Raw genomic sequence first — 20,009 nt, 5'->3', positions numbered from 1 at the left:
AAGCAAATCAGGTCATATGTTCATCTCGCAATTGTTCATGCTCGCAATTGACTATCTACCTTTTAAGAACCAGAACGCCTTGGTATCCATGAGAAAAACATCTACTCGGCCATCTCATCGTCTTCACCGTTACCCCACAGCCCCTCGATCTTGAACTCCGCCGCCCACTCGGTCACGATCTGCTTCGTGTCCACGCCAGCCGCCGGCTCAGTCGCTCCCTCCGCCGCAACCACCGGCAGCACCGGCGCGTTGACCCATCCCTGGATCCGACCGTCTCTCCAGTCGTTGATCACCGTCATCGCCGCGGCATCCAGGTTGGGCACACCGCCCTTACCCAGACGACCGCGCTTGCGGGCGACGTGGATCAGGAAGTCGTGTGTCTGGTCGCCACCCGATGGGATGAGAGGCGGGATGTTGTAGAGCTGCAGTAGCTTCGTGATGAGATCGTCCGAAGTCGACAAGCGCTTGAGCAGCAGAGACACGGCGGGAACGGGGTCCTCGATCTGCTTGGGGGGCACCGCATTTAGCAGGATCAGACGCGCGTGCTCCTCCTGCTTCTTCTTCTTCTTGTCACCCTTGTTGCCTGCGTTCGGGAAGACAATACCGGGAGAGTCGATCAACTTGAGCTTGCTGTCCAGCTTCACCGATCTCAGGCTGGTGGTCACACCGGCTTCGGCGCCAGTCGGGCAAGCGTTGCTGGATCCCTTGTTGAGACGGGCCGTCAGGGCATTGATGACGGAGGATTTGCCAACGTTGGGGTAACCGATCACACCGACGGAAATGGACCGCTTCATCTGCTTGTTGTGTGCGTACGACTTGAGGGCGCGGAAGAGCGTCTCGGAGGTGCCCTTGACGGTCAGCTGCTTGTGGTCGAAGCTGTGTGCGTTGGCGGTGCCGTTGGAAGCCTTGAGGGGCAGGGTGGGGAAGTAACGGCGCAGGTGCACCAGCCAGGCCTTGAGGACCGGGGGAGGCACCAGGTCGATCTTGTTGAGGATCAGGATCAATCGCTTGTTGCCGCCATCGGCAGACATGATCTCCCGCTCCACCTCCTTGGACCGAGTTCCCTCCGGATCACGAGCGTCAAGGACGTACAGAATGACATCTGCAGCATCGACCACCTGCTTGAAGACCTTGTCGAAGGCCCGTCGTGAGCTCTCCTTCGACGCAATCTGGGAGGCCAAGGAGGGAGCGGTGACGTTCAGAGTGGCTCCGCCTTCCTCGACGTCCTCGTCCATTTCATCCATGTCCTCGTCATCGTCCTCATCCATCTCATCGTCATCCTCATCAGACTGCTCTTCCTCGTACTCCGCGGCTCTCGCGCGGGCGGAAGCAAGCAGTGCCGCCATAGGGTTCGAGGAATCACCGACATCCTCATCCATATCATCGTCGATCAGGTCGTCCTCGTCAATCATGACATTGGCATTGGCCTGGACGGGCTCCTCGTCCGATCCTTCCTTCTGGGCCAGCTTGCGGGCACGGGCTTCATCGCGGATGCGCTGTTGTTCCTCCGCCTTCAGGCGCTTTCTCTCTTCGATCTCGTGGAGGATCTTGTCCTTGTGGGGGAAAAGGTTCGGGATACCGGGGTCCTTCTTGATCTTGGAGCGCCACTCGGGGTTCTATAGACGGCGTAAGCATCGATCTGTTCAGATGCACGAGACTGCAGGTAAGAGGATGGAAGTACCTGCTTCGCAAGCTTTCTCTGCTTGCGTTGCTTGGCCGCGGAGGCCTTTTCGATCTTGTGTCGTAGGCGGACGGGAACCCGCTTCGAATTTTTGCCTGGGACAGTTAGCAATGGCCCGGTATCAGGTCGAAAGAAAGCCACATACCTAGCTTGACCATCTTGACTGATCTCCAATGTCCGTCTCTGAGCAAAGGCGAATCAGCACGATCGAGGGCGGAGCGTCCGCCCGAATAATTTTGTGCCGCCAAGAAGATTTCGGCGGCAAGGCGCTAAGATAACCGGAGACATGTTGGGCCGATCTCCGAGGGGTATTTATGCCTTGGTGCCTTGGTGCCTTGCTGTTTGAAGGCCTGAGTGCCTGACCGGGGGACGAGGCACCGATGATGCTCATCGCGTGCTGCCATTCGTCTTAATCGCTCGCCGTGAACACTTCCCCTCCTTCGCCTGTCCCTCCTTTGCTGCCTGCGTTTGCTGACTGTGTCCACTCCTTACATCTAACTACTGCCGCTACCCCCTCCTCTCTGACCCGGTTTTTGCCTCGCGTTTACACTTCCCCCACTTTGGCTATAATTCTGTCCTACACCCCGCCGTTATCATGTCTAGACCAGCCGGCTCCTTTTCTGCCCCTCCCCAAGTCCACACCTTTGATGGGCTCCTCTCCGACTTCGACGGCACCATCGTCGACTCGACCGATGGTCAGTCCCCCCCTCCACTCTTCCCCTCCTGCAACCATGCCAAAAATAGGTCCACTGACATCTGATCTTTAGCCATCGTGAAACATTGGCACAAGTGTGTCCCCACCATCACCACACCACCCGTGTAACGAAGCACCCTCAGTCCTAATCCTGAATCGCAGAATCGGCGCAGAGCTGGGTGTGGACCCCAAGACTATCCTGGCCACCTCTCATGGCCGCCGAAGCATTGACACGATTCAGCTGTACGACCCGAAGAAGGCCAATTGGGAGTGTAAGTGATCCCCCTCCTCCCACACGGACACACCAGCCTGCAGTTCGATTGCGAAAGTTCAACCTGAAACCCACATCATCGTCATCGTCATCATAAACAACACACTGACGGGTTGCTTTCCCAACTGCCAGATGTCAGCTACATCGAGGGTCGCATTCCCAAGGAATACGGGTCAGACGCCGTCGAAATCCCTGGTGCTAGGTATTTCATGTCAGCGTTGGACGACGCCGGTGCTCGTTGGGGCGTGGTGACATCTGGGACGCGCGCGCTGGTGGATGGCTGGCTGGGCGTGCTGAACCTCGCCCACCCCAAGGTCTTGGTGGTGGCCGAGGACGTCGAGCTGGGCAAGCCTGACCCCCGCTGCTATCTGCTGGGTCGGACGCGCCTGGGTCTGGAGCATTCCTCGTCTTTGGTAGTTCTAGAGGATGCGCCGTCGGGCATCAGGGCTGGCAAGGCGGCCGGGTTCAAGGTCATTGCGCTCACGACCACCCACTCGCTCGCGCAGCTCCAGGAAGCCGGAGCGGACTGGATCGTGGAAGATCTGAGAAGCATCAGCATCAAGGGCGTAGTGGACGGCCAGATCCAGCTGGAGATCCGCAACGCCTTCCAATAAACACGGAGCGCGCGATGCGAGTCGGGTATCTACAAGGGGTGACCTACTAGGTTCCTGGAAACCGACGAAAGCTTGGACCGCAATAGATTGCGGGCAGCTTTTGCTTTCCATCTTTTTGACTATTCCATTTCTTGCTTTCTTTTACATCTTGCCCTTTCCTTATTTTCATTTCCATCTGGTCTGATCCCTTTATTGTGTGCAGGTCACAGTAATGGGATCAGAGTTCATGACGTCCCTAGATAGAGAGACAGACAGACATACACTCAGTTGTACATAGACAGATACCTCCAACCATACCTACCCTACTTGCCTCTAAGATAGATAGATAGAATAGCGCAACCTTCACCTCCACATTCACCTCCATCTCCATTTCCCCGTCAACATGATCATAACCTACCCACAACCAAGAACGAAGTAATCAAGGAAGTAAGAAAGAATATGACACACCAGCAACACCCAAACCTACCTACACTCACATCCACATCCACACCCACCAATCCTTGCATGCCACTAATGCCACCCACTCCCCACCTACGCAAACACAAAATGAAGATCTAAGATGTGTGAGAGATTTTCATTACTTATTTACTTAGTTTAAGTGGATTGGGGTAATTGACTTAGACTGAAAGTTATCTGTCGAGTACCGAGACTCTTCATTGTGGGTGAGTGGGAGGCGATGAGTACTTGGTTGCTCGGATATATAGGAAGAAGTCTGGTATAGCTATAGGTTGTGGGGAGGAAGGGGGTATGATGTAGTTATTTCCTGTATTTCTATAACTATGGATGTGGGTATTTGTCTAGGTGGGAAGGTACGTAGTAGGTAGGTACTAAGGTGGTGATCGAGATAGATAGATGTGGAGGAGATATGAGGTAGGTGATTAGTAGATACCACACCGGTCACTGGAACGGTAAACCCGGGGTGAAAGTGATAGACTACGATTTGCCCATGGAGTACTCCATACTCCATACTCCGTAGTCCGTATAGCGTGGAGAACTGGATGCTCTCTGCAGGTAGTCCCCATCCAGAGGTACATAGTTCCTGTAAGTATGAGACAGAAAGTAGGTAGGAAGCGTACCTACAGTGCGGACTTCCGGACCAAACGCAAAGGCCCATGCTAGCGGTGAAGCAGAGCAGATCATTGGAGTTGCTTTTTAGGCCATGGAGAAACAACCCGGTAGGTACGGAGACTGGGGAGATAGTTAGAGCTCGAATGCAAGTTGGTTGCTAGTAGGTAGGTACGATAGACCGGGTCGGGGCAGCCCTAGGAAAGTATCCTACACCGGCCGATCTCCAAACAAACTCAACCAATACCGCTCTCTCGCCCTGTCGTGACAGATCGCATCCGCTGAGGCATTTTCGGAAAGCCGAGCACAATATATCAGACGATTAAGTTAAACGGCTGGCTGTTGAGGTCACCGACGGGCGCTCACCGACAACTCGGAGGTGCGCAAATCGTCAGTCCCAGCCGATTGGGGTGATGGAGGTAGGAGTGCTTTCTCCGGGGGCCTGGTCCCGGGGCGGAACGGAGGAATGGTAGCGAGAAGGGTCATGGCAGCGCTGGACTTATTGCATAGTGGCGGCTGCAGTGGGTATACTTAGACTCTGGACGCTACTCCGTACGTCTGCACATCAGGACGTACGTAGGTGGCCGAAACACACGGTCCAAATGACGGGGCGAGCGACGAGGCGAAACAACAACGAAACAAACGGATTGTGCCAGATTGATGGAGTACCTACAGTATGTGTGCATAGGGAGGGACGGCCCATCCATCGGCCGCCGTTCGGAGGACACGAGCGAGCACAATTGCAGATTCCAGGGGGAAGGGAACGAAAAAGAAAACCCGCAATAGTGGAGGGAATCCTTTGCGCATCGCAGACCCGAGAGAATCGCCTCGTTGAGGGAAGGGGGCGATCAGGTTCTGGAAAAGAGACGTGTCGACTTGACGGCGAAGGCGAACTTCGATCGGCGCGATCCCTGCTACTTTGGCGCCGGAGATCGAGTCGAGCTCGTCCGTGGCCCAGCGCGGCGCATCTGGGCCCCCCTCAAGCTGCGTCTGACGCCCTATGCAAGGGATGAAGCAGGCCTTCCGGGCGTGAGTGGTGGTGGGTTCGCCTCTTTTCTTTCCCTGTCGTCTCCGTGCCTTTTTTTTCCCCTTCCATGGAAGCGAAACTTGTGGCTCCGGATGCTTATGGGGTATTACGCTGTATCACTAGGCAATCAGAGACGGACGATGTGATTATCAGACGATGACGAGAGGAGGTGGGGAGTGGACTGGCCATCGCTGCAGCAGAGGCGTTCAGGCAGCAACGATGTGATCTCTTGTACAGCAACCGAAGTCGTCACACCCCTTCAGCCCTGGTTCGAGCTGGAAGATGGAATACGACGAAGGACTCGTCAGGGAAGTTAGCCGCCCTGAGCGTTGAGCACCGTCGCACAGTCACGGAGTTAAAAAGGGTTAGAAACTTGGAATAGGGAGGCAGATCACGGTGCTGCGAGCCTATCAATCCGGGACCCTATTGTTGCGGCGTGACAAATCGCGGTGAAGCATCCTGGTTCCGACCACACAGAGGCATTCATCTGGAGTCACGTCTCTCCAAGTCCTGCAAGTCCGGTGGTGATGCTCAGACTGCACTGGCAGACTTTCCCTGGCCATCCGGCGGCGGGCCTGAGGCCATCACAAGTCAGGTGAAGATCGACATGTGGCTGAAGTCCAAGAAGGCACCGCCACATCCTCCCCCCATTCCTGTGGCGTGGCGCGACCCAGCTGAATGTCGGCCGGAGTAAGTCTGTTTAATTGATAGGTAGGTAGGTAGGTAGTTAGGAGTGAGTGTAACTACGGAGCAAAAGAGCCATGACAATCTCGCCAAGGTAGATCCACATATGCATGGCGCGGCTGGGTTGCACCCCTAAGCTCGAGCCCATGACATGGCGATGGTTGGCAGCAGCCCATCGCGCCCACTGGACAACATCCCGACCAGAGGTGACAACCGGAGGGCTGATGGACGGGATGGACGGGAATGATCAGACCCAGGGGGATGGGCGGATGGAGTCGGATGGTATGTAAGCAGGGAAGTTTACGAGCAGTAGAGGAGGATCCCCCAGTGCCAAGTCAACCTTATACCCAGACAGGGATCCCATGCCATGGCGGATCGGGGCCCCGGTCCAGCAGCTCGGCTCCCACTGGTGAGGCTTTCAGGGGGGGCCTCTGGCGGCCTCTTCCTGGTGCACCCTCCATCTGCTGCCCAGGTATCACAAACCATCACTCCCATGCACCGAGGATCATCGGGGATTTTTCTTGCTTTTTCCCTTTCCTTTGCGTTCTGTGCCTTTCTTTGCTTGTTTCCTTTCCCAGGGTCCAATATTTGAGATCCCCATCACTCGGGCGACAACGGCCTCGCTGAGATCCAATCAGCCTATGCGGATCGCTATCGAGGCGATCCGTGCGGGTGCCAGTGGATCCTCACAGGGGGCCAGCGTAGGCAGTCAGATCCCTCTACGTCGTGTTGCTTTTAGAAACCATCCATGTCGATAACTGGGTATTGGGGAGGGGGGGGATTTGTGCTTGGACTATGGATGCACACCTGCTCTCTAGCCCTGAGATGTGATCCATGATGGAATACCTGTGCTGATTGGTCTGAGCTTGGTTGAGGGCCTGTCAGGTTACTCGACATGAACCCATCACTTGCAACGCCATTCCTGCTAGGTGGACAATTGTGGCAGGGTGCTCCCGGCTCCCTGTGCTTTAAGCTGTTTTTAAGGTGTTGCATACATACACGTGAACCAGAGGCACCCGGTGCATTTTCGTGTCTGGTAGGGTGGGAATCCCTTTTACCCTGGCAGGTCCTCGAAGGAGGGCTAGGAAGATAGCTGGTCGATGACCATCAGGATGGAGTACTTTGTCCACAAGGGCCAGTATTACTCCGTGTACGGAGTCGTCGACGTAGTACTTTAGCACTGCCCGAAACTCCGTACGGCATACCCCATTGTTTGGCCCCCTCCCCCTTTCCGGTTCCACTCAGTCCTCAGATAACCATCGTTCCCCACGGCACGTAGTCAGGCGGTAAATCCTCTGGAACTTAGGCTGTGGACCTGCCAGACTGAAGCACCTACCTGAGGCATTGTTGCCGAACGTCCGCCGACTGTCAATGGATTCAGGGCAGGTGCATGGTGGTAGCGAAAACGAAGGAAATAGACTCACAGAAGAGCCAGAGGCATACCCATGCATGCGTGCATGCAAATGTATATCGGCTTAACAGCTCTCGTTGCCCGTCCAGACCTGTAGGAAACGCATATGATAGCGTCAGACCCGGACCCCCCTAACATGGCGTTAATGACCCCGGTCCTTTGCCTGCTGCATGGGAGAAGATTGCAGATCGCTGCTGCGTCATCTCGTGACTTGGCGCGAGAGCTTGTGACTGCATCATGGTTAGCGCCGATTGCGGCCTGAGTTGACAGAAGCCAGAAACCCATTAGGACGAATGGCGGGTATTGCTGAGCGTTCCTAAGCGTGTAGGGCGTCGCGAGTGGGGTTGCTTGAAGGAGTCCTCATCGTCGGATCCCGAGAGCATTGGAAGAAAAAGGAAAGGTAGGAAATGTTCGACAATCGACAGATCCCTGAGGCGGATCGACGAGGATCTGTCGACTATTGGATTTTGTGGGCCTTGGCTGAGCTGCTGCCACGCTTTTGCATCCGTCGCGGTTTAGAATCGCCTGTTCCCCCCACTCCATTCTTATTTGATTTTTATTGCTTTCTTTTTTTCTGGTTTGGCTCTTGTCTTTTCACTGGTCTTGTTCTTTTTCTTTCTCATTTTTTTTTCGAAGAAAAAAAATCTATCGAGGATTCGCAGATCCAGGAATCCCAAGAACCTGGCGGAAAAAGGATGACAGGCATTTTCAGAGATCCGTGCCAATTGAGTTACCGGTACGGCGTACGCTCATACGGGAATTAAAGGCCAGTGCACCTGGTATGTCTGGTATGGAGGAAGTTGAGGCAGAACTGACTTTGCTCGGCTGGCCGGAGCGCGTTCCCCGCTTCACCTCTCTTTGTCTCGCGTATCTTGAGGAGCAAAGTACGATTGTGATGGTATTCGCGCTAATTGCCAGGCGGTGGGGGTGTGACCTGATCACGTCATGGTCATGACCATGCCCCAGTTCCCCAGGACGTGCCACGCTGCGACTGCGAGATTAAGATAGGAGAGACTAGAGACTAAAGAGGGAGAAAGAGAGATACCGATGGACCAGGAGTCCCGTGGGACTGGGAGTGGTGAAGAGTCGTTGGAACCGGCGGGTAAGAAGGACGGACTATCAATCGGAAGCTGGGGATCTTCGGACCGCTGGCGCTAACCGGATCCAGAATATGTACGGTGAATCTTCTTCCCAACCTTCATTGGATGGTTCGCGACCCTCCTCCAGTCCCCGTGATCGCTGGCAAGTGGATGGCCCAGTAGGATGTGGCCATGCGCTCCCCGGTCTGGCACCGACACCGTGTGAGACATGGTTACTGGCCACTGCGATCCATACTGACCCAGCTTTTCCTCAACCTTCTCTCCAGGCGCAACCCGAGCTTCCACCGTCACCGCAGCCCCACCGATAGCGCGGTCCCCGTCGACCGTGATGAGCGATGGAGGATGAGAGCTGGAGGGAGCTTTCACAGCCAGACAAGATGCTAGATATGCTGCAGAGCTTAGATACTCCGTCCGCGTGGGAGAACCCGCTCCCCTGGGCCTCCCCCAGGAAAGAGCGCGGACTGCGAAGAAGAAACAACAACAACAACAACACCACTATTGCCGACGGCGTGTCTTGGGCCATACTCGGGGCCGTCGACTGCCCGGATCCTCCCAAACGGAACCTTCCCCCTGGGAAGAGCTAAAATCGGCTCTCTGGAAGTTGGTGGCGCTAATGCAGGAACTGACGAAGTCCGTAGCAGGGACCGGGTCGACCCAAGTCGCAGCTTCAGTCTCGTTTGGAATCATGGTTCATGAAAGTATGCGAGACTGTCAACTGAGTTGTCAGTCGAGCTTAATTGCCCCCGTTCAAGCCATTGCCGGGGTCCAGTCCTCGCTTGGCTGGGAAGCGCTGGCATTCGGACGAACGACGAAGTCTTTTGTGCGGGAGGGGGGAGGCTGACCCGCATCGACCAATGGTATCCATCCATTTCTCCAGGGCGGTCCTTCAGGGCAAACTGCGGTGGACCTTTCATTACATATTAGTACGGAGTATGTATCTGTAGGTATACACATGGATTATGGAACATTGTTGGAAGGTTGAGCTGCAGAAGAACGGAAAAAACAAACCTGATGGGCATAAAGCACAAGAGAGAGAATGAATGGGTAGAACCGAAAAACAAAGTTTGATCAGAAAAACAAAAGCGCTACACTGTCCTGGACGAAAAGAGGAAAACGTAAACAGAGTGTTTCCACAACCCAGAATAAACATAAAACGAACTTTTGGCCAGCAGTACCACCCTGACGGGTCTGACGACAATGAGGAAAAAGCAATTGAGCTCACTCTGAGGCACAGGATGCATTGCGGACCCGTCGGACGTACATACGATCATATGGAGTACATACAGGCATGCCTCCAAGCCAAAGAGGAGAATCAGTCACCGCCGCGCCACCGCACCACTGCACCATCAAGCGCCCCCCCCCCCCCCCAATCGAAAGGATCTGGGATTTATCTTGGTACGAAGATAAGGTATGGCGTAAGTAGTACGCCTGGCCTGACACTACACGCTCCTTAGTAAGTCGGTACTACCATACAGTACTGCTAGGTACCTAGTAGCTATCCATAACTCAACCTCTAGGTAGGAATAGGTATACACCCACATCACCCCCTCTTCAGCTCCAAAGCCCACTAGCCACACAAGTATTTCAGTTTGGGGTTATTTTAAGTCCGTAGTCCCAAGTTAGTAGTACGTACTCAGTGCCCGCCCGCCAGCCGACTGACTGTGTGAGCCCAGGCCGCCACCCCCTAGAACCGCTCGGGCGGAAGCACCAGAAAGCCCACTTCGTCGGCCAATATTTTTGGGTGGTCGATGCCTTGGGTGCTCAATACGGTACCTGGTAACGGTTTGGTTCCCCGAAACTGGTCTAGGACCGAAAGGGTAGGTACCTACTGAGTTCTGTACTATGTGTCTCCCGCGAGGGTGACGAGGGGAACATGGAGGTCACTTCGGAAGAGGGGTCAACGAGAGAAGGGGAAAAAAAAAGAGCGACCAACACAGAGGACCCGTCTCAAGGGCTGATGGAACCAATCCGAAGGATCATATCTACCGCGCCGAAGGACAGTGTGAAGGGCACTTGTCCAAACGAAAAGCCGAAGCGCCGACGACGACACGGGGAGTCGCCCAACCTGACGGGACTGTCCGTAACGAAAGACTGGGCCATGGATACGGCCCTGATACCAAACCGTCCAGGCCAAATCCTCCTCCAGCCAGTTCCGGGCGGCGATCACCAATCAGCGCGGCGCCCTCCACACCTTCTTGCCGGGCAGGCTGCCGCCGCCAATCTCTCTCCATCCGGCAGCAGCCAATGGGCGAGCAGCGAGCCCCCCCGAAATCCAGTCCCTCAACCCTCACACTGTCTGTTACTGACTGTCAATCCTTCAGGTTCTGGGTCCTCTCTTCTTTTTTTGTTTTTTTCCCTTTTGTCCTTTCCCTCTTTCTCACTCAGTCACTCTCTCTGTCTGTCTGTTTTTCCTCATCCTCTCCTTCACCTCCTACTCTCCTTTTCCCTTTTCGTCCACTCTCTACTATTTTCCCTTTTTCTTGCTTTTTCCCTGTCAGCTTAGTCCAGTCGTTCCTTCTTTTTCCTTTTCTGTGTTGTCCTATTCGGCCTTGTTGTCGGACTTATACCTTCCTTGATCCTGCCTTTCGTTCCCCTCCTCTTTCTTTCCTCTCACTCTCATTGCTACATCGCATTTCCTTTTTTCCCTGTGAACTCCACTTGGCTGCAAGTATACCTACTTCAGTCCCATCATTCCCTACCGCCGCCTTAATCCCTTCCCTCCTCCTCCTGCTTTAAGTCCTTATCTTCCCGCCCCTCCTCCTGGCTTTGAGTCCAAGCAACCCTCAGCGATCCAATCGTTCAATGGTCTAGAGTTGCCTCATCACTGCTGCGGCTTGTTGGCAGCAACTTGTCCAGTACCTCGAATCCCCTATCACTACATCTCACCGCACCTCACCGCACCGCACCGCATCGACAGTTCCTACTCTCTCCTCCCCCTTCTCTCTCTCCTCTCTCTGTGACACCTCTGAATCTCCGACCATCACCATGAATTACCTCCACCATCCTTACGCATTCACCGGCCATGCGGCCGTCCCGATGGAACAACCGGTTGCCTTTGACCCGACAATGGCCCATCCTTCTATGATACATCCAATGGATGGCTACCTTTACCCTCACCCGCCGTTTGACATGGTCGACTTCTACCACCAACCCATCATGGACTACGAAGAATATGCAGAGAACCTTTCCCGGCCAAGATTGACGAAAGAACAAGTCGAGACCTTGGAGGCCCAATTTCAGGCTCACCCCAAACCCAGTAGCAACGTCAAGCGCCAATTGGCCGCTCAGACCAACCTGAGTCTGCCACGAGTTGCTGTGAGTTACACTCTGACCCACACGGGATACCCTGTGTACAGTCCACTAATGATGTCTGCAGAACTGGTTCCAGAATCGCCGAGCAAAGGCCAAGCAACAGAAAAGGCAAGAGGAGTTCGAGAGGATGCAGAAGGCCAAGGCTGAGGCTGAAGAAGCCGCTCGAGGCAAGTCAGAGTCCTCGGAGAGCCCAGAAACGAAGGAGGACGCCAAAGATTCGAAAGATGAGACCGATAAAGATACCCCCAAACAATCAGTGGAGAACGCTGGTGAGCGGACAAAAACTCCGGCCCCTTCATCCTCCCGCTCTAAGCACCAGAAGACGAGAAGCGAGTCCGCACGCGAGGCGACCTTTGCTTCCCTGCAAAGAGCGTTGAATGCTGCTGTTGCTGCCCGTGATCGATATGGCCAGGATGGTGAAAACAGCCAGTCACCCAGTGTGGATGGATCAGTATCTCCGACGACAACATTCTCAGGCAACAACCGATGCAGCAGCCACGATAGTAGCAGACATGGGCAGGGAGACCTCAGTACTTCCTTCTCTCAAAATACTATCTCCTGGACGTCGTCGCAAAGCCCCCACGATGCCCTTGGGTATGTGACCGCGGGGGAGTCGATGACTATACCTGGTCTGGACGGCACTCAGCACGATAATGCCGCCCACGACTCCATGCACAGTGTGCAGTTTCACCACTCACAGAGCGAGGATTGGACGCACCATATTCATGCATCGACAAAGCCCCTCTCTGACTACCGTTCGGCCAGCGATGCTGAGGTTTCTTATAATGCTGTGCAATATCCTCTGCAGCAAGAGCTGTCACTGTCTAGGCGAGGCTCGTCTGATGAACTGGCTGATACGCTTGAAGGAATTGGCATTAATACCCCTCACAGCATCTCGCAGCTTGTGAATGGAAGCGACCAGTCCTCCTGGAAAGAGCATGGCAAGGAACTTGACCTCGCAGCCCGCAGAAAGCGCCCGAGGCCGGCTGCCATCGGCACCTCGAGATCGTCTTCCATGCTAGCGGGTTCATCCACCATGTCGCCTACTACAAGGCTTCCGAGTTACAGCGCCGGCCATGGCGTGAGACAATCCAAGTCTGCACAGGGCCTCAACTCCCGCTACGCGGGTGTGAGAAAGGCGTCGGCGGCTCAACGTTCACCTCTCAATTTGTCTACTTTCGCTGAAGCCGGGGCTCTGGGCTCCAAAGCTGACATAACATCCATGCTACAACCCGCTGTTACGACAGGGGGTTTGGCGCCGCCAACACCCTTGACCCCGGAGGATCTGCACCACCTGCTCCCGACTACTCCTAGCGATGGTGGGTACTGTCTGTCGGCACAACCATCCAGCCAATTGTTTCCTACCACACAGCCGATGCAGATAAATATCGCATCACCTCCGGCTACTCCCTTGGCCGTGGATGTCCTCTCTTCCTACCCCTACCAGGGTGTCGCTCCTCCGATGTCTGCGCCTGCTCATTACACGTCATTTGCTGATTACGCTGCATGTGATGGTCCCCTGACGGGCAGGAGTTGGACTGATGCCACGTCAATGCCATCTCCGGAAGCATCCTTCCAGAGCCCCTGCCAACTTCCACAGGCGGATTTGTCGGCTATGTCGTATGAGCAGGCTATGGAACATGGGGCCGACCATGTGCCTGTGACCGGGTCTCCCTCCCTGGTCTACCCAACCAGTGACGTTGATATGTCGACTTCGGCCGCCTTCAGCGGCGATTCGAAGCATACCGAGTTCCACATCTATGAGTTTCCGGAGCAGCAGGAAGCTCACCGATTTGTTGCACAGCAGCTTCCGTCACAGAAGCCTAAAGCTTATACCTTCACCAACAACCAAACCCCGAACGACTTTTGAAAACCACGCAGGAACGCCACAAAAATCTGGTTTGCGCACGTAACATTCCTTTCGCCAGTCAAATGTTTCTCGGTGGGCCTGTAATTTAACCACTCTGCCTTCTTATCCATCCACGGCTTCTCAACCGCGGTCTAATATTCTGTGTGGACATTGCTCTTCTTGGCATTATCTGTGTTGCTTCACGTGGGACTCCGATATATATCCCCAGGGCTCGTGTTGTTTTCATGCATTCGTGTCGGTGTCTCTTTCTTGGCGTCTGCCCCCGGTCTGCGATTCGGTTCCCCCCAGGTTTGGGCTTGATTTGTTGAATACTTCTTTTTGGATATAGCATGTGGGCTTTGGGAAGCGGCTGCTTGGATTTTTTCTTGTCTTGGACTTACTGGAGGCACTGTTTTTGGACACATACCTACTACTACTACTACCACCACCATCACCACCACCACATACTTACTGTAATACATATAATAGGGGGCGATGGGCGATGACTGAGGAAAGCATCACCACGTCTCCCGTTTTTATCCACTGGAGATTTTTGGAACCTGAAAGGATTAATTACCTGCTAATCAATTTGGTTGTCCGTCGGCTGGCTAGGCCGGCTAGCTTCTCCGCCGACCGTTGCACGTGCAGCGCTGGTAGGCCTCCGGAGGGTCTGCAGATGCCCTGCTCTTCCACTGCCAAGATGGCGTCCGAGTCCACCGTCGGGCTATATAACGTGGCCATTCAGCCATGTTCTCCTGATGTCACGCCCAGTTGGAAGCATCCTCAATCCTTGCCAGGTCCGGTGACTGCTTGCCCACCATGAAGCTCTCCAGTGTTGCGCCTCTTGCGCTGGCTCTTGCAGCTACCACGCAGGCGTCCTACATCAACTATACCACCGTCACCGGCTATTTCCTGCAGGATGAGGAGTCCACCGATGCGTCCACCTTTGATTTCGTAAGTCACCACCCATTCCCTGCACGCCAACGGATCCATACATGTGACCGCTAATCATCGACGACCATCCTACCATCCAGACGGCCACCAACTTCGGACTCATCAACCGGACCTATCCTGCAGACAAGAAGCACCACCACCATGACCTCACCCAATGGGAACGCTTTTACCGCCAAGTCGTCGAGCTGAATCACCAAGCCCCATCCAATGTAGATTACAAAGTTCTCTTCTTAGGCCGCCACGGTGAAGGCTGGCACAATGCCGCCGAAGATTACTACGGCACACCTGCATGGAACGTAAGTTTACAACTCCCCCCCTCTCCTTCCCCCTCACCTGTACCCAACCCACATCACTCACCCATCTCCCAGTGCTACTGGTCCCTCCTAGACGGCAACGGTACTGCCACCTGGTGTGATGCCGACCTGACCACCGCAGGCGTCGAGCAAGCTGAAGTAGCCCATAATTTCTGGCAAACAGAGATCGACTCCCAGCGCATCCACACACCAGACAGCTATTTTGTCAGCCCGTTGACCCGCGCCCTGCGCACCGCAAACATCACCTTCACTGGCCTGCGGTACCCCACTGACAGCGCTCCCTTCCAGCCTCTCATCAAGGAATTCTTCCGCGAGGGCATAAGCATCCACACCTGCGACAATCGTGGAAATCGCACCTACATCCATGATTTGTTCCCCAGCTGGCCCATCGAACAGGGCTTCACCGAGGAGGATGAGCTCTGGAACGGTGTGACGGGAGAGACCAGCGCTGCGCAGGATGTTCGGAGCAAGGATGCGCTGGACTCTGTTTTCAAGGATTCGAAGAAGTCGGGTCGCTTTGTCTCCGTGACGAGTCACTCGGGTGAGATTTCGTCCATTCTGCGAGTCATCGGCCACCGGACGTTTAGCCTGTCGACGGGTGCTGTTATTCCGGTTCTGGTCCGCGCGGAGACTATCCGTGAGCCCGAACCCATTCCTACTTCCACTGCGTGGAGCACGAGTGCCCATTGCACGGCGCCCCCAGTCACGTCTGTCGCTTCCTGCGTGTGTGCGTCCTCGGCGGCGCCGGTCACTACTCCGCTCGTGACCAACGCGTACTAAGGGGATGACGTGGGGGCATCTCCAATGCACGGGAGATTGTATAATCCGATAATTCCAAAGTGTATATAGATATTCATTGTTACAACCGGCCCAATCCGGTCCCGTATTCTTAGAGGGCATTCTGGTATATCCGAGTGGGAACGCCGGCAGCAAAAGCCGTAGCCGAAAGGAGTTTTGAAGCAGACCAACAGGAGACAGAACGCTTCGACTACTGTAGTGGGGATGCGACTCACGCGTGAAGGGGTAAAAGAGCAAGGTGGCTGGCGAGGGGATTGGTCAAATTAGGAGCCCCCGGGGTGTGCAACCGTGTTTGATCTGCATATTGTAGACACAAAGACAACATCGAGAGTATCACAATAGAAACTGGACAAGATCTGTGTGCAAAGCCAGGAGTAATAGTGATGGTACCCAGAAATAAACGGCAAAGGGTCATAAGAGAGTAGAGTGTGCAGCTAACAGCAATGCTCGAAGTGCTTGGAAGACACGGAAGAATGAGAACTTTAAAGGGGCTGAAGACGCCGGCCCAGACAGAACGAAACATTCACCGCCATACCATCTGACCGTCCCTCTATCATGGACATATGAAAAATGCACAATCTCAACACTCGTAACTGCAGATTCGGTCCCAGAAATTCTTCAGGACCGCGCAAAACAAAGACGTCAAGAAATAGACAAGAGAAACATCAATGGATAAGGCATGCATAACTGACCGGGTATAACAGAGGGTATAAGAAGAAAACGCGTGCAGATTATCATTAGCCATCATCCTTGGACCAAGGATAATATACAGCATCAATGAAAAGGGTATGACGGGAAAATGCGAAAGATAGCCGATCGCAAAACAAAAACAGTTAAGATCCACAGTATAAGAACGAAGATCAAGATAACGTTGAGCGGGCGCGTCTCTTTTCCATAGATCAACAGCATCATCATCAGTTCGACTCCCATTCCCGAAAACGCCGAATTTTGACAACGCCGCCACCAAGGATTTCGTCTCGTTCACTTCATGTTCAATAGCCTGACCACCCTAGTGGGGTTCCAGACTGACCAGGCTGCGGATGACCGGGCTGCATTGGACCAGCGGGCGGCCATCCTGGCATGGCACCGCCGGCGCTCATCCCCATGGCCATACCTGGCTGCTGGGGAGTGCCTGCCATGAACTGTTGCCCCCCCGGGCCTTGCGTCGAAGGGTACATGCCTCTGGCGGCAGGCACAGCTGGATACGGTGCCGCCGTGACACCGGGATACCCCATCGTCGCCATGGGTTGTTGTTGGGGAGCCTGTTGGGGGTGCATCGGAAAAGGCTGCGGCATCGGGGGTGCTGAAGGGCGAGGCTGATTCCGAGGTGACTGAGAATGTTGCTGCTGCGGCATGGAGTGAGCGAGCGGAGAGGGTGACTGTTGCGCATGCAACTGTGGTGCGAACTGCGGCATTCCGACACCCTGAGGGCCAGCGGCAGATAGTGGAGATGGTTGGGGTTGAGGTGGTGGTTGACCCCACATTTGTTGCGACTGAGGTGGATATCCATAGGGACCAGGCGGCTGTGGTGTCCCTGCAGCCAAGGCAGGGTTCGACCTCTGATGCATCAGTTCAGGGCGAACTGGGGGCACCCCCCGAACGGGCGATGGCGCAACAGGTGGTTGTTGGTGGGCCGCCGGTGGCTGGAACCCGGACTGGCCGGGCATGATCGGCGCTTGATGGGGAAGCATCGCCTGCTGCGACTGGGCCGAGTTCATCATCCCAGTTGGAGGTATCTGCGGAGACTGCAAGGGCTGAGACACAGACGGCGTCGAATCGAGCTGGCCCGGCTGTGATTGCGCTGCGGAGACGGGGATCTCCCGCTGTTTCGCATAAAATTCTTCCAGCCCTTTCTGGCGATAACTACGTTGTGACGTTAGGATTTTATTGAAGTCAGCCGTATGCGAAGCCTGATTTAGGATTTCAGCGGCAGAGCTCGGTTGCGAGCGGTCCTGATAAGGCTGGCCTGTTAATTCCTGACGAGGGCGAGGCATGCTGTTATACTCCCGGAGTCGAGGATCGTCGGTAGTAGTGGCCATGTGAATCATGGGGAGGGGCGGCGCGAGAGAAACCGATGACGGGGGGCCAAGAGGCAAGCTATTTGGTACGGCCTCCAGTGCGTTGCTGTAGATGACATCGCCATGAGCCAGGGCAGGCAGAAAGCTCGCTGCGCCGGCAGCTTCTGCTGCCGCTGCATCCCGGGCCTTGGAGCCACCTGGTCGTTTCTCGCCAGCCAGATCTTCCTCTGTAAACCCCTGTTTACGTGCTTTGCTCTCCCAGTAATCGTCGCGCACGCGCCGCCCATTCACAATCACCCGGCTACCGAATTGACGAAACATTGACTTGGCGGTCACGATGGCGATCTGACGAGAACGATAGGAGTACGGAAGGATGTCTTGCTGAATGAGGTCGTCCTTCTCAATCTGAGTGGCGATTATCTTGTGTAAAGACCGGTTCTTGTTAAACAAAAGGTACGAATCGCGATACCCCAATACCCTCGCGCATTCGGTCGCAAGCATGAACAGTTTCGTGCCACGGAGGGGAACACGAAACGTGCGACATTTATACTCTCGGCCCCCTTGAAGGTAGCCCATGGCATCGACCTTCTTCTCGCCGGCCTCGTCGAATTCCTTGGGGATGTATTCATCACCCTCTTCATTTAGCTGATCCGTCGTATGATCCCTGACGGTGGGGAGGGCCTTGACGAGAGTGGACTTGGTAGGTGTGGTTTTATCCGGCGGAGAGGCCTGCGGCGGTGACACGTTAACTGTAGCTGGCGACGGAAGAGGCTGGGTCTGCAAACGGGGCGTATGAAGGTGAATATTGGACGAGGGAGTTTGATCGCTAGTGTTCGTTGTTGATGGTCGCGGAGTCTTTGGGGGACGGCCTCGTTTCCGACGGCCCTGTTCATCTGCTGTTTTCACCGGAAAGGTCCACGCGTCAGCCATAATAATCCTTTGGTAGAATTCAAATGCACGTGTAAGAAAAAGCAACAAGGACAAAGCGCGCAAGCCAAAAACAGCAACAAGAACGCGCGAGGAACGCGACTGCAAAGAACCCCCATAGCTTCCGGAATTCCACGAAGCGAATCGTTAAGAGGACTCCGACGCACACATACCGTCGTCATGGTCTCCATCCGCGCGTGCATTCCCGCGCTGGTCTGGGGTTCGACTTCGCTTGACACCACGAGGAGCTATACTCGTTGGGGTTGCAATTCCACCATAAAGAGGGGCTGGAAGTACAACGGCGACTAATAGAAGGCCGTCAGTTTGGAGGCTGTCGCGATGGACAAGCAGGAGAGTAGAAGAAGTTTGTTATGACCTCCATAGGCGGCGACGGACAAGCCCCATCGCTACCGAGCGCGACGATAGAAAAAATCGAGAGTTGAGAAACCAAAAAAATATAAAATAGAAAAGAAGAAGAAGAAGACAAGGGGGAGGGGTGATGTCGGCAGAAGAGAAGTGAAAAACTAAACAAGCGAGCGGTGACGCAAAGGCGGACAAAGAAGTGAGGGAGGGAGGGGAATCAATTACATACCATTGTTCAAGGCAGCGGGATTGATTGTCCCAGACCCATCGACCAGTTCCCCTCCGATGCCATTCATCGGGGCGGGAACGGAGGATTGGGAGGTGCTATACATGGCGGGCCAAGGCAGGACGGGGAAAGGTTGAGGGCACCGTCGCAAGGCCGCGGGCGCGTCAGAGGAACGCGAAGGGGATCAGAATGCCAAAACGGGGGAAGGATGGCGACCTGGTTGGCTACTGCAGCAAGACAGGAGGGCGAAGCAGCGACGATGCGACGATGCAAGTGATCCTCGGACAGTTGAACGCGGACGGACCACGGCTCGCCTGCAGTGGTAGTTGGACTGGTAGGTGGCAGGAAGCGGATCAGCGGAAAGGTTTGAGCAAATCGGTGCTTTGCAGACTGGGGTGGTGATGGTTGGGGACGGCGAAGTCAGCTTCCCCAGGGCGGTGAGGAGGCTACCAGGCCACTGATGGGTGGGCAGAATCCAGACAGGATTGACGATTGACGACCAGGGAGGAGAGGGGAAAAAATCCAATCAAGTAAAATCAAAATTCACAAGAAGTACTAGTAGCGATAGGTAGAAAGAGGTAGCAAGGGAAGTGCAGACCACCAGTGTGGCTGGTGAGGAAGTGAATGGCCAGGACGGTCGCCGCCACATGAGGCAGTACCCTGCCCAAGATCGATCGCTTTCCCAAGGTTCCCTGTCTGCA

The 20,009-nt window shown here is 54.8% G+C and overlaps 9 protein-coding genes across 9 annotated transcripts; 4 read left to right on the top strand and 5 right to left on the bottom strand.

The window, feature by feature from the left end:
- Window positions 1-9: 9 nt before the first annotated feature.
- On the bottom strand, window positions 10-1,900 carry BO94DRAFT_519732 (putative GTP binding protein). Its single transcript, XM_025610085.1, has 3 exons — window positions 1,827-1,900; window positions 1,682-1,776; window positions 10-1,616 (listed from the first exon to the last, which is right to left on the bottom strand). The coding sequence occupies exons 1-3, from the start codon at window positions 1,837-1,839 to the stop codon at window positions 102-104; spliced, it is 1,623 nt and encodes a 540-aa protein (XP_025465919.1). The 5' UTR covers window positions 1,840-1,900; the 3' UTR covers window positions 10-101.
- A 358-nt stretch (window positions 1,901-2,258) lies between these two features.
- BO94DRAFT_536612 (HAD family hydrolase) lies at window positions 2,259-3,563 on the top strand. Its single transcript, XM_025612052.1, has 4 exons — window positions 2,259-2,376; window positions 2,449-2,470; window positions 2,538-2,647; window positions 2,779-3,563. Exons 1-4 carry the CDS (start codon window positions 2,277-2,279, stop codon window positions 3,258-3,260), a joined length of 714 nt encoding a protein of 237 aa, XP_025465918.1. The 5' UTR covers window positions 2,259-2,276; the 3' UTR covers window positions 3,261-3,563.
- A 3,154-nt stretch (window positions 3,564-6,717) lies between these two features.
- On the bottom strand, window positions 6,718-7,153 carry BO94DRAFT_119345 (uncharacterized protein). Its single transcript, XM_025605565.1, has one exon. The coding sequence runs from the start codon at window positions 7,027-7,029 to the stop codon at window positions 6,772-6,774; it is 258 nt and encodes an 85-aa protein (XP_025465917.1). The 5' UTR covers window positions 7,030-7,153; the 3' UTR covers window positions 6,718-6,771.
- Window positions 7,154-9,150: 1,997 nt separating this feature from the next.
- Window positions 9,151-9,864, bottom strand: BO94DRAFT_119358 (uncharacterized protein). Its single transcript, XM_025605566.1, has 2 exons — window positions 9,556-9,864; window positions 9,151-9,454 (listed from the first exon to the last, which is right to left on the bottom strand). Exons 1-2 carry the CDS (start codon window positions 9,695-9,697, stop codon window positions 9,231-9,233), a joined length of 366 nt encoding a protein of 121 aa, XP_025465916.1. The 5' UTR covers window positions 9,698-9,864; the 3' UTR covers window positions 9,151-9,230.
- Window positions 9,865-10,745: 881 nt separating this feature from the next.
- BO94DRAFT_119127 (uncharacterized protein) lies at window positions 10,746-11,408 on the top strand. Its single transcript, XM_025605562.1, has one exon. The coding sequence runs from the start codon at window positions 10,792-10,794 to the stop codon at window positions 11,281-11,283; it is 492 nt and encodes a 163-aa protein (XP_025465915.1). The 5' UTR covers window positions 10,746-10,791; the 3' UTR covers window positions 11,284-11,408.
- BO94DRAFT_119128 (homeobox domain-containing protein) lies at window positions 11,409-13,819 on the top strand. The gene is made up of 2 exons (XM_025605563.1): window positions 11,409-11,862; window positions 11,924-13,819. The coding sequence occupies exons 1-2, from the start codon at window positions 11,533-11,535 to the stop codon at window positions 13,727-13,729; spliced, it is 2,136 nt and encodes a 711-aa protein (XP_025465914.1). The 5' UTR covers window positions 11,409-11,532; the 3' UTR covers window positions 13,730-13,819.
- On the bottom strand, window positions 13,820-14,359 carry BO94DRAFT_119129 (uncharacterized protein). Its single transcript, XM_025605564.1, has one exon. It carries the CDS (start codon window positions 14,188-14,190, stop codon window positions 13,909-13,911), a length of 282 nt encoding a protein of 93 aa, XP_025465913.1. The 5' UTR covers window positions 14,191-14,359; the 3' UTR covers window positions 13,820-13,908.
- Window positions 14,360-14,374: 15 nt separating this feature from the next.
- Window positions 14,375-15,846, top strand: BO94DRAFT_536607 (histidine phosphatase family protein). Its single transcript, XM_025612051.1, has 3 exons — window positions 14,375-14,662; window positions 14,743-14,958; window positions 15,031-15,846. Exons 1-3 carry the CDS (start codon window positions 14,528-14,530, stop codon window positions 15,754-15,756), a joined length of 1,077 nt encoding a protein of 358 aa, XP_025465912.1. The 5' UTR covers window positions 14,375-14,527; the 3' UTR covers window positions 15,757-15,846.
- Window positions 15,847-16,766: 920 nt separating this feature from the next.
- BO94DRAFT_557799 (putative nuclear localization protein) lies at window positions 16,767-19,414 on the bottom strand (the record flags this gene model as incomplete). Its single annotated transcript, XM_025613958.1, has 3 exons — window positions 16,767-18,688; window positions 18,893-19,006; window positions 19,312-19,414. 3 exons carry the CDS (start codon window positions 19,412-19,414, stop codon window positions 16,767-16,769), a joined length of 2,139 nt encoding a protein of 712 aa, XP_025465911.1.
- Window positions 19,415-20,009: the final 595 nt, after the last annotated feature.

Source organism: Aspergillus sclerotioniger, assembly GCF_003184525.1.
Source record: "Aspergillus sclerotioniger CBS 115572 chromosome Unknown BO94scaffold_19, whole genome shotgun sequence".
In the NCBI taxonomy this organism is placed as follows: Eukaryota; Fungi; Ascomycota; class Eurotiomycetes; order Eurotiales; family Aspergillaceae; genus Aspergillus; species Aspergillus sclerotioniger.
Note: the sequence above shows the minus strand (reverse complement) of the source record. Positions and strands in the feature narration are given on the sequence as shown.

Coding starts and splice junctions, on each gene's coding strand:
- BO94DRAFT_519732 (XM_025610085.1), bottom strand. Junction 1,617..1,681: donor AGAGAAAGCTTGCGAAGCAG/GTACTTCCATCC, acceptor CGCCGTCTATAG/AACCCCGAGTGGCGCTCCAA.
- BO94DRAFT_536612 (XM_025612052.1), top strand. CDS start 2,277: ATGTCTAGACCAGCCGGCTCCTTTTCTGCCCCTCCCCAAGTCCACACC. Junction 2,471..2,537: donor ATCGTGAAACATTGGCACAA/GTGTGTCCCCAC, acceptor CCTGAATCGCAG/AATCGGCGCAGAGCTGGGTG. Junction 2,648..2,778: donor GAAGAAGGCCAATTGGGAGT/GTAAGTGATCCC, acceptor CCCAACTGCCAG/ATGTCAGCTACATCGAGGGT.
- BO94DRAFT_119345 (XM_025605565.1), bottom strand. CDS start 7,029: ATGCAACACCTTAAAAACAGCTTAAAGCACAGGGAGCCGGGAGCACCC.
- BO94DRAFT_119358 (XM_025605566.1), bottom strand. CDS start 9,697: ATGTTTATTCTGGGTTGTGGAAACACTCTGTTTACGTTTTCCTCTTTT. Junction 9,455..9,555: donor TTGTGCTTTATGCCCATCAG/GTTTGTTTTTTC, acceptor ATGTAATGAAAG/GTCCACCGCAGTTTGCCCTG.
- BO94DRAFT_119127 (XM_025605562.1), top strand. CDS start 10,792: ATGGGCGAGCAGCGAGCCCCCCCGAAATCCAGTCCCTCAACCCTCACA.
- BO94DRAFT_119128 (XM_025605563.1), top strand. CDS start 11,533: ATGAATTACCTCCACCATCCTTACGCATTCACCGGCCATGCGGCCGTC. Junction 11,863..11,923: donor TGAGTCTGCCACGAGTTGCT/GTGAGTTACACT, acceptor TGATGTCTGCAG/AACTGGTTCCAGAATCGCCG.
- BO94DRAFT_119129 (XM_025605564.1), bottom strand. CDS start 14,190: ATGTATTACAGTAAGTATGTGGTGGTGGTGATGGTGGTGGTAGTAGTA.
- BO94DRAFT_536607 (XM_025612051.1), top strand. CDS start 14,528: ATGAAGCTCTCCAGTGTTGCGCCTCTTGCGCTGGCTCTTGCAGCTACC. Junction 14,663..14,742: donor ATGCGTCCACCTTTGATTTC/GTAAGTCACCAC, acceptor CCTACCATCCAG/ACGGCCACCAACTTCGGACT. Junction 14,959..15,030: donor ACGGCACACCTGCATGGAAC/GTAAGTTTACAA, acceptor CCCATCTCCCAG/TGCTACTGGTCCCTCCTAGA.